Source organism: Hypanus sabinus, chromosome 7, assembly GCF_030144855.1.
Source record: "Hypanus sabinus isolate sHypSab1 chromosome 7, sHypSab1.hap1, whole genome shotgun sequence".
Lineage (NCBI taxonomy): Eukaryota > Metazoa > Chordata > Chondrichthyes > Myliobatiformes > Dasyatidae > Hypanus > Hypanus sabinus.
The window spans coordinates 28,997,328-29,009,112 of record NC_082712.1 but is presented as its reverse complement, the minus strand read 5'-3'; the positions used below and the strand labels follow the sequence as shown (position 1 = coordinate 29,009,112).

General features: G+C 42.3%; 1 protein-coding gene across 5 annotated transcripts in view; it reads right to left on the bottom strand.

Moving 5' to 3' along the window:
• Positions 1-8,102: 8,102 nt before the first annotated feature.
• Positions 8,103-11,785, bottom strand: part of tenm3 (teneurin transmembrane protein 3) — a 1,636,378-nt gene continuing 1,632,695 nt past the window's right edge. For all 5 annotated transcript variants that reach the window (XM_059974311.1, XM_059974313.1, XM_059974312.1 and 2 more), the window contains one exon: positions 8,103-9,753. In XM_059974311.1, coding sequence (XP_059830294.1) covers positions 8,998-9,753 — 756 coding nt within the window. In that variant the 3' untranslated portion in view covers positions 8,103-8,997. The remainder of the gene's footprint in view (positions 9,754-11,785) is intronic.

Sequence of the window (11,785 nt, the reverse complement as noted above, 5' to 3'; positions counted from 1 at the left end):
GACAGCAGAGTGAATTCTGGGCAAAGGAGCCAGCCTGTGCTCAGAGGCTACTAGCTTGCCTTCAATGATCATGAAAGATTATCATTGGCATACTTTGTGGTGATAAGCATAACACTCCTAGACCCAGAGTCAGTGCACAGTGGCTCACTTGAAGGGCATTTAGTGACCCAGAAGTGCCTCACATGCAAGAATTATTCCTGCTCCATTGCATGACCATTATTTTACACATTCCAGAGCAGATTTGAGATGCTTCAGTGAGTAACTTTTTGACAAGAAGGAAGCAGTATGTAAGACTGGGTTCATACTTATCTGAACCAATTACTATAAGCACAGGGTCTCCCCAGTGCTATGCCCGTTCACCTGTCCTGTTCTCAGTTTATACAAATGACAGTTCCTCCACAGACAAAGCCATTAAAATCCTAAAGACTGTAGTTTGCCTCAGCTGTAATAATGATGTGACCAGCAATCAAAGGGAGGTAGACTTCCTTGCAGCATGGGCTGCTCATAACAATTTGGAGATTAATGACATCAAGATGGAAATGAGGATTGACTTCTGACGGCAACCCCTACCTGTCCCACACCCCTGGGAAATGAATGGTCAGGCTGTGTCTGTGGTTGAGCCATTCAAATTCCTGGGACCACCAGTGCCAATATATTGAAGTGGGACAAGTATGTTACACTCATCACTAGGAGAGTCCAGCAGAGATTATTCTTCCGACACCAGCTCAGGAAACTGAATATCCTGATGAATTTTTTCCCTGCCATCATCCAGAGTGTTGTGACCAGCTCTACCACCGTTTGATTTCTGACCCTTCCTTCTTCTCCAAGTCCAGGTTGCAGCAAGTGGTCTACTCAGCGAAGAAGATCATTGGTTGTTAGCTACTGACATTAGAAGCCTGTTGATCACCAGAGTAAAGATCTGGAAAACTTACTGCTGACTCCACTCACCATAGCAGTCATCTATTCAACAAATTGCCATTAGGAGATGCAGAGGTCCTTCATCACCAGGTCTACATGTCATCTTCGAAGTATCTTTCCCGCCGCTATCCAGCTTCTCAACAAAACTCACTCAGTTGCAATACACTAACTGTCCCGGCACAACATCTGTTAATTGGTCCTTCCTGCTCTCCTTATTCGGTTGATAATTGTATGCCCATATAATTACCTGTTCATATGTTCACTTTTTTTACTATTGACATTTGCGCATGTGACCTCTCTGCCAATTGTTGATGGCTCATGGCTGTTTACACTATTGTCTTGTAAATTGTTTGTGCTTTTGTGTTGTCTGTGATGGTATTGCCCTGTGCTTTATTCTGCACCATAATCAATTCTGATATGTTTCACATTCTGGCAATAAAGTGATTCTAATTTTGGGACGGTGCTGAATAATTGCCTCTTACAGTTCACAACTAATCTCAGAATCCTGCCATCTCCCCTTAACGATGTTCCTTCCATAGTTCCAAATACTAACAGCGGAAAAGCATTCTGAGCTCCAACACTCTCTGCAAAGAAATTTCTTCAAACATCTCTTCTTATTCCCTAAGCAGCTCCTAATCATAGCAAATTTAACCTGAAGAAATTCCTTTCCAATTCAATTTAACACGATACTTTATTGTTTTAAAAGCTTCCATTAGTTTTCTTTTCCCGGTGGAAGTGCTCCTGGTACTTCAGATCTCTCCTTGTGACTGTATTTTTTCAACTCTGGTGTTATTCTATTGAGCGACATTATGAAAATTCAATATCTTTCAACTGCTTTCAATACAGCACATGCCAAACTTTAACCACGACTTAAACCAAAGTATTTTAAACAAATTCATCATACACTCAGTGGCCACTTCATTATATATATTTGTACACATAATGCAAATATCTAATCAGCCAATCATGTAGTAGTAACTCAATGCTTAAAAGCATTCAGACATGGTCACTCCACAAGCCTCCACATCCAGCATGTAATTCTCCATAACTTCAGCCATCTCCAACAGGAACCCACCAGCCACTGCTCTTTCCCTCTACCCAGCTTTCCACTGTCTGCAGGAATTGATCCCTATGAGATGTTCTTGTCCACTCGTTCCTACCCACTGATCTCTCCCGCCATTTATCTTTGCAAGCGGAACAAGTCCCACACCTCCTCCCTCACTACCACTCAGGGCAACAAACACTCCTTCCTGGTGAGGCGACACTTGATTTGTTTGTCTTTTGGGGTCATCTACTTTATCTGGTGCTGCTGGTGTGGCCTCCTGTATATTGGTGAAATGTAACGTAGATTGGGAAACGGCTTCGTCAAGCACCTTTGCTCCATCTGTCATGAAAAGTGAAATTTCAATGGCCACATATTTCAATTCTACTTCCCATTCCAGTTCTGACATGAAAGTCCATGGCTTCCTCTATTGCCATGATAAGGCCACACTCAGGTTGGAAAAGCAACACCTTATATTCCATCTGGGTAGTCTCCAACCTGATCTCTTGAACATTCATATCTTGAACCTCTGGTAGTTACCCCTCCCTGTTCACCAACGCCCATTCTTGTTTCCCTCTCACGTCTTCACTTTTTACATACCCATTGCCTCTCTCTGGTGCTGCTTCCCCTTCCCTTTCCTCCATGGTCTTCTGTCCTCTCCTATCAGACTTCCCCTTCTCCAGCTCTTTGTCTCTTCCACCAAACAACTTCCCATCTCTTTACTTCAACACCCCCCACCTCACCTGGTTTCGCCTATCAGCTGCCAACTTAAAACTTTTTCCTTCCCTCCTCCCACCTTCTTTTGCAGTCCTGATGAAGGGTCTCGGCCTGAAACATTGATTTTTTATTTTCATTCATAGATGCTGCCTGACCTGCTGAGCTCCTCCCACACATTGTGTGTTGCTCTAGATTTCCTGCATTTGCAGTACCTTTTGTATTTATGGACAAGAGGCTCAGTTGTTGTTCAGACCAAACACCAGAATGGGGAAGAAATGTGATCTAAGTGACTTTGACCATTGAATGATTGTTGGTGCCAGATAGGGTGGTTTGAGTATCTCAAAAATGGCAGATCTATTGGGATTTTCAAAGACAAAAAAGCATCCAGTGAGCAGCAGTTCTGTGGGTGAAAACGTGTTGTTAGTGAGAGAGGTCGGAGGAGAATGGTCATGTGGGCTCAAACTGACAGCAAGATGACAGTAATGTGTTACAACAGTTATGTGCACAAGAACATCTCTGAATTCACAACATGTTGAACCTTGAAGTGGATGGGCTATAGCAGCAATATAAAGCCAAATGTTCATCCTAGGTAGACACTGTTTTAATGTAGCAAGCTATGCTCTGCCTTTGAAATTCATTCCATTAACTTCAAGGGATGAGGTAGTTGTAAAGTACGATGTTCTCCTAAGGGTTGCCTTTTGGTGAATCCAGGTTGTGAGGGTGGATTCCCTTAATGGAGCATGTGCATGACTTTGTTGAAAGTGGTGAAGCTGATGCATGGGTAGCTACCACATGGTCCTTATCCAGTCAGGGTCAGGGTCCAGGAACATGGAATGCAAGAGTTTGGGCACCCTTTATTGCTGCATCGTTCCTCCACCTTCACTGCCGTTGTGATGTCTCATTAGCTTTTGCCCACTCCACTTAGTCTTAGTTGGATCACTCTTTGTCTGGAACATCCCCCTTGAACTAACTGCCTTGGGTGACCCTAACAGCATCAGATGGCTAAATTCCTGATGGCATTGCTCTTGAGATCTCAGGAGCCCACAAGCCTCTCCACCATGACAATGTGACGATCCTCAGAGAAGTGGGGATAGGGTGCAAAATGCTAAATTACTCAGTGGTGTATTTAACATCACTGACGGGAAGTGAATTCTTAGCAAAAATGCTACACTGCACATAATTTTAGGATATTTTGTGTTGAAACCCTCAAACCTTGCTATTCAGCTGTTAGGTGCAAGATGGTTGATGACATAGTGACATGGCTGCTTCCTCTCAGCTCTGATCCTAACTCCTATGCTGTCTACGTGGGGTTTGCATTGTGAAGACAGACTCCAGCGGATTGAGCGGCTGAGACCAGTGGAAGGTCCAACCGTCAAGAAGGTGGTCTCTGCAAGCATTGTGGAACGCGTAGAGCACGACATGACACAGATGATGTCCTCGTCACCCACTGAACCTAGTCCCATCTCCAACCATCTCAACTCTCGTCTTGCCACTGGATTCAGATGGGAATTGGGAAGAGAGAGTGAGGCTGACGTTGTGCAACTCTCCCTAACTTAAATCCAAATCAAGAGCTAGTCTTGACATCACCATCATCATCATGTGGAGTCTGCATGTTCTCCCGGTCATCATGTGTGTTTCTCCCAGATGCTCCAACTTTCTCCCACATCCCAAAGATGTGCAAGTTGTTTGGTTAATTAGCCATGGTAAATTACCCTTGATACGCAAGGGAGTGGTAGAATCCGGGAGGAGTTGCAATCTGGGGTTGTTAATCATCACCAGTGGGTTGAAGGGCTTGTTTCCTTGCCTTATGACTCAATTTCCTCTCAAATAATTACTTTTAAATAAATGGTGGATGCGGGATCAATTACACTATTTAAGAGAAGTCTGGATAAGTACATGAATGGGAGGGGTATGGAGGGCTATGAACAAGGTGCAGGTCAACGGGACTAACAGAATAACAGATTGGTACTGACTAAAGGGGTCGAAAGGCCTCTTTCTGTGCTGTAGTGCTTTATAGCTCTATAAACAATTTCAGTGGCCACCTAATGCAGGGCCAGCTTTTTATTACCCATCTTGCCCTTGAACATCATGGCCTGTCAGAAGGCATTGGAAAGTTTGTCACATTGTTGGGTCTGGAGTCACATACAGATCAGGCCATATTTAGCTTGCATCATGGGTAGCAACCTAATACATTATTCCTCCTCCATGTATTAAATGTACATTTAACAGAGTGTCTCAAATTCACTAAACCAGTCATTAAAACATTCAGCTGCATTTGGGTGGAAACTTAAATTGAGGTGTTACTATAAAGGGACAGTGTTTGAGTGAGTGGATGTAAATACGGAAGGTGCAAAAATGAGATAGAATTTTGAAACACCACTTTTCAAATTGGTAATAAAAGGAAAGGTCTTGATGAAGAGTCTCAGCCTGAAATGTCAACTATTTATTTACCTCCATGGATGCTGCACGACCTGTTGAGTTCCTTCAGCACTTTTTTCAGAGTGACTCTGGATTTTCAAGATCTGCTAGTATTTAGGATGGAGTTTCATCCATTTATGAACAATACTGTTCCATTTTAAGTTCTGGACATGTGGAGATGAAGAGGTTTTCTATTCTTGGAAGTTCATACCAAATTTTTACTAACTTGAGATTCATTTTCTTGTCAGCATTCACAGTAAATAGGACGGAATACAATAGAATGAATGATAAACAACACATGACCAAGACAGGCAAACAACCAGTTTGCAAAAGACAACAAACTGTGGAAATACAAAAAGAAAAAAAACAACAAATAAGCAATAAATATCAAGAACATAAGTTGTAGATTCCTTAAAATAGGTTTCCAGCATCTGCAGAATTTCTTATGTCTGCCGTAAGTTGTGGACTCAGATCAGTGCTGGGATGATAGAAGTAATCTCCTGTGGTTCAAGAACTTGATGGCTGAGGGGTAACAACAACTTCTGAAATTGGTGTGAGGGACATGGGGCTCCTGTACCTCCTTTCTGATGGCAGCAGCGAGAAGAGAACATGGTCTGGATGGTCCTTGATGATGGGATGGTGCTCTCTGGCAACAGTGCTCCTTATAAATGTGCTCAAAGGTGGGGAAGTATTTACCCTGTGGTGGGCTGGGTTGTATCCACTACTTTTTGTAATTTTTTTTTCTGTATCAAGGGCATTGGTGTTTCCATTACCAGGCCATGTTGCAAACAGTCGATATACTCTCCACTGTGCATCTTTTGAAGTTTGTCAAACTTTCAGAAGACGTGCCTAATCTGTGCAAACTTCTAAGGAAGTACCAGTGCTGCCGTGCTTTCTTTGTAATGAGTTACATAGTTGTCTCAGGACAGATCTTCTGAAATGCTAACACTGATGAGTCTTTGAGTGTACAATACAGCTCAAAGGCAGTTCTGAATACTTGTGCTGCTACAATAGTATTAACTCATCCAAAAGTAATCAATAGAAAGGGTAGTCAAGCCTTTAGACTTATCACTGACCACATCTAAGGAGGAATGGCCTTTATTGGGATTGAACTTTTCAGAATCCAACATATCTGGAGAGTCTTGTGAGGTACCGTTGGTCAATTTGACTTTGATGGATCTTGGGAAATGAGGAACAGCTTCTTAACTATTGAAGTAAGATGTCATCCCTTGATTGCTTTTTGGATCATGTGGCAATTGTATAAGTCTGGATCCATAGATTGTCCTGATATTGACCTTGTTAAGCTCATCCTGATACATGTTATCTTACCTCTTTCTGTCTAATACCTGAGAGAGGTTGATGACAATTTCCACATGCTTGCATGGTCCTCCTGGAATAGGATTCAATGGCCACCTTTCTCAATGGAACTATCTCAAGTCTTTCCTTGTAGTTTACAAATTCCAGTGTTATTTTTATAAATCTACGTTTTATTTTATTTAATTCATTATTTTTGGGGGAAATCCAGGCAAGACCAGCATTTCATTGTCCATCTTCACTTGCCCTTGAACTTTAGTCAGAGGGCATAGGAGAGTCAATTATATTGTTGGGTCTGGAGGCACATATAGACCAAACCAGGTAAGGACGGCAGATTGCCTTCCCCGTACGACATTATTGAATCAATTGGGATGTTACAACAATCTGGTATCATGTGCTCACCAATACTAATAATCAGTTTTCCTTTTTAAAAAATTCAGATGATTAATTGTACTCCACCATGGATGGTCTATAGTCCAAATGTAAAGGGAGTAGGGTTGCGCATGGGGCTAATAATCCCATCCCAGAGCTATGGAAACACCAAAAGAAGCTCCAAAGACCTCAGCCCTGGGAGACGAATGAAGTTGTGTTGTGAAAGTGGGCATCACAGGGCTGACTGACCTTCAATCGAGGATAGAGGACTCTGATGAACTGCTGTCTGTGGCCTATATCCTAGTAGGGATGATGGTCTTAAGAAGAAGAAGATGATTAACTAAATTGAAATTCCATAGTTAACAGATGTGACTTGAACTCACACTTGTGAATTGTTAGTCTGGCCATCAATTCATGACCTTGCCTACAGCACCATCATGAACAACATAGAACATTATGAAATCTCTGTGATTTAAATCTTCACCAGACAACACTAAAATGTGTGACTTACACCAATGTACCTTAAGTGGAATCATCATTATCCCTGTGTTCAATGTCAAAACCCAAAACTGATCTGAAACACACCCTTTTGTGGCACTTGCTGCAAGTCTCTGAAATTCATTCAATTGACTTGAGCATACAATAGCTACTAGATAGAGCATTCAATGCTGTTGACAGATCGTCTTTTAGAGCTCAGATGAGGAAGAATTTCTTTAGCCAGTGTGTGGTGAATCTGTGGAATTCATTGACACAGAAGGCTGTGGATGCCAACTTATTGGGTAGAGTTAGAGTTTGATAGATTCTTGATTAGTAAGGGTGTCAAAGGTTACAGGGAGAAGGCAGGAGAAAGAGAGGGAATAAAAATTAGCCATGATGAAATAGTGGAACTGACTTGATGGGCCAAATGGCCTAAACCTGCTTTTATGTCTTATGGTCACATAGTCATGACATGGTGTGTTAAAATATAATAATAGATTGATTTGAGTGATCTTTGAATTTGAATTGATTGATCTTTCCCACAAAGCGGAGAAAGACTATCTGTAATTTTTGTTGCAAACTCCCACTACCTTTCTGCATTACAGCAAATTCTTTGTTTCTGACTTCAAGACCCCCACCGACATTTTCACAAACAGTGGTTACTGGACGAAAATATACCTCAAAGCAGTTTTACAAATTAAAAATTGACTTCTCATTCTGCTTTATTTACTCAGTACACCAGGATACACATTGGTTTCAAAAGATAACAAAAGGTGACATGTTTGCACAATTAAATACTCCTCGGGCATTCTGGCAGCCAGCTGTAAAGTAAGAAGACAGCCACTGTATTTTAAAGATTTTATTTTCAAGTATAAACTCCTTTGAAACACTTTACATAAATTAACATCTTCTGAGACTAGTATCTGATGAACAGTAAATTGGAATTCATATAAAAACTCCAAAAGGTACTGGTCTCTCACACTTTACAAAAAAGAAAAAGTTTTCCTTTGCTCTGCAGGGAGGGTGATCCTGTACATTGCGAGACTTCCCAAGGCAAATCCAATGGCGTTGTAGTTTCCTGTTTTGGTCACAGTCATACTACTTTGCACAAAGTGTCATTGTATAAAGCAGCATGGTAGCAGGCAGAGGAAAGCCTTCTGTTGCTCCACAGTGCAGTGATTAAAAAGCATTGTGTTCTCTCTGCTACTGGATCCACTTAACGTGAAGAAAGATTAAGACTACTTCTGGTAAGCAAAGGCTACTCATATAATTATAGTTAGTTTCTGTATTTGGACACTGATTCTAATGCTTAATAGGGGTGTTTCATAAACAACAGAAAAACAGTTGACAGGTTTGGCCAAGTACAAAACGGTTAAGTTTTTTTTACACATGTTAGTCCAACCTCGGGTCTGATTGTAGTGGCATTCACTGTAAACAATTCTCTTAAGCAGTTGACAATCCTGTATATGAAGGGTGATTTGAAGTTTTTGTTTGCAGGAACCACCTGTTCTCTCCTTCGTAGGGTTCGGCTGAGTAGAAAAAGATCATCCACCAAGTTCAACAGCTCTAAGAAAGAACTTGTGCTACAGATTAATCGGGACAGCCTATGTTGAGCTGCAGTGGTATTTCAGTCCTCTCAGTGTAACCTGTGATAACTAATGGCAGCAAGACTAATATTCTGTTCTTCCAGAAGAAGTGTTGAGTTTTATCTCTTTGGCAGCCACCAACTAGCCTGTGTGTTACCTCTTTCCTATTTCGTTCTGTCTTAAGAACTGAATATTGTTCACACTATCTGCTAGTTCCGGGTATTGCTCCACCGAGAGTACATAGTACCCATCGTATCCTTGTACTTTAGCAGCACTCAGTAGCTGTCGTTTTTCTCCTTCTGTCCATAACCTGATCCCTTCCTCGCCATCTCTCACTCGTTGCTGCTCTCTGTTCCAAGCGCTCGTCAGTGCCCTCTGCCTAGCTTGTTCCAGTATCCGAACCTTCTCCTCGTCCAGGGTCGTTCCATAGCGTACGTGGAGCGACAAGGCATTGTATTGCATTTCGACATCAGCAAACCTTCGAGTCCTGCCATTCAGCACAGTGGTGGACTGCGAAACCGTGACGTTGATGCCGTTCTCCAGAGCCTTGCGCCCGCTGTTCAACCGCAGGGTTCCCAGGTCGGTTTCAGGTGAGGCAGTTTTTATGAAGTAGTGGGTGTCTTTCCCCTCGATGGTATAATGCAGATTTTCCAAGTAGTATGCTCCATTCAGCACCGCCGCAACTTTTATGCAGTCTTCGTTTGCAATGTTGAGCACGTTGGTCGTCACTCTTCCTTCACTAATTGCGAGCATGACGCCCTTGCCAATCAGAGACTTCACAGTACCAAACCAGAGCCATGGCTTGTCTCCAACGGCCTGGTGCCTGCCAATCTGAATTTCTGGCATTTTTCCCAAGCTCATAAAGGCCTTTGCCTGTCTTGCCACAGTTTGTTGCACTCCAGACAGATACTAGAAATAAACAAAAAAAAAATACAATGAGCAAACAAGCAGAATATAACACAAAATGTAAACATACTGGTTTGGAAAGTTTTAACATTTGTATCCATGCACAGGCCACTGTAATGAATGTGCAGGCAACATCTCCGCACTGTTCTCCACAGAGCTGCTTCCCCTACTCTACTCCCTGTATACTCATGACTGTGTGGCCGGATTCTGTTCTAAAATCATCTATATGTTTGCAGATGCCACCGTTGTATCATCTCAAATAATGATGAGTTGGAGTACGGGATGGAGACAGAAAGCCAAGTGAGGTGGTGCCATGCCGAAAACCTTTCCCTCAAGGTCAGCAGAATGAGAAGAGCTGGTTATTGTCTACATGGAGGGGGGTGGTGCACATGCTTCTGTCTACATCAATGGTGGTGCGGTTGAGAGGACTGAGAAGTTCAAGGTCCTAAACGAGCGAATGTCACTAATAGCCGATGATGGTTCTACCGCACGGACTCACGTCTAAGAAAGCACACTTCCTCAAGAGGCAAAGGAAATCTGGCATGTCCCCTTTGACCCTCAGCATATTTTTATCAGCGCACCAATGAAAGCATCTTATTTGGATGCATGACAGCTTGGTACGGTAACTGCTCAGCCCATGACCGCAAGATCCTGCAGAGAGTTGTGGGAGCAGCTTAGCACATCATCAGAGCCAGCTTCCCTTCGATGGACTCCTTCTACACCCTTCAGTGCCTAGGTCAAGCAGCCAGCATAATCAAAAATCACATTCTCTCTTCTCCCCTCCCTTACTGGCAGAAGATACAAAAGCCTTAAAGTACATACTACTGGGCTCAAGAACATCTTCAATCCTGCCGTTAAAAGACTATTCAATGGTCTCCTTTGTGATAGGATGGACGCCTGACCTTTTCACATTTTGTTACGACATTGTCTCTTTTTGTCTATTTGCATGACACTTTGTCTGTAACTGTAATGCTTTATCCTGCACAGCTTTCCTTTGTACTAGATCAATGCAAGTGTATTCACTTGTTCAGTACGAAAGAGTATGCAGGACAATTTTTTCACTGGATCTCAGTACAAATGATAGTAATAAACCAATTTACTACGACAGTGCAGCAAGAGAGGAGGAACTTCTAATCCTATGTTTCCAATTTTAATGAACAAAAATGCTGAATTAGAGATGGAGTATGAGGTCATGCACTTTGAATCTCAGATGGATTGAACTGTGCTTCTCTAAACAGTACAAAGCTAGAAATTAGACAAAGAGATTCAAGGGATCTGAATATAAATTACTAAAATTTCAAGGTTGCATTCAAAAAGTTAATTAAAATCTCCCTTCGTTCTCCTATGCTCCACATGGCTGTTCTTGAGCCTGGTGCTATGGAAGTTCTGTATCTCCTACCGGATGGTAGCTGTGTGTTCTCTATCCCTATGTCCCTGTGGTGCTGCTGCAAAAGCAAGTTTTATATTGAATTGTACATCATGGTACTTGTGCATATAACAATAAACTACTCCAAAGCCCTGAACTTGAAAGCCAGTGTGTTACTGAGAGTGCATGGCATAACTCTAATGTTATCCCTTGTTGCCAGTGTCTCAACTTCCCCACCTGTTAGAGGCTCCTGTTAGACCTTAACACAGAGGAGCAGAATTCGGTCATACGGCCCATCGAGTCTGCTCCATCATTCCATCATGGTTAATTTATCCCTCTCAACTCCATCGTCCTGCCTTTTCCCTTAACCTTCGACATCCTTAGTTATCAAGAACCTCTGCTTTAAATATACCCAATGATTCGGTCTCTACAGCCATCTGTGGCAATGAATTCCACAGATTCATCACCCTCAAATAAATTCCTCCTCATCATTGTTCTAAAGGGACATCCCTCTATTCTGAGGCTGTGCCCTCTGATCCTAGAGCCCTCCACCATTGAAAACTTCCTCTCCACATCCACTCTATCTAGGCTTACTTAAATCATCTATCTAGTCTAACACCCTGGGAAAGGTTTCACTGCTAATGTAATAGTCTTTCTGTAGAAGCACTG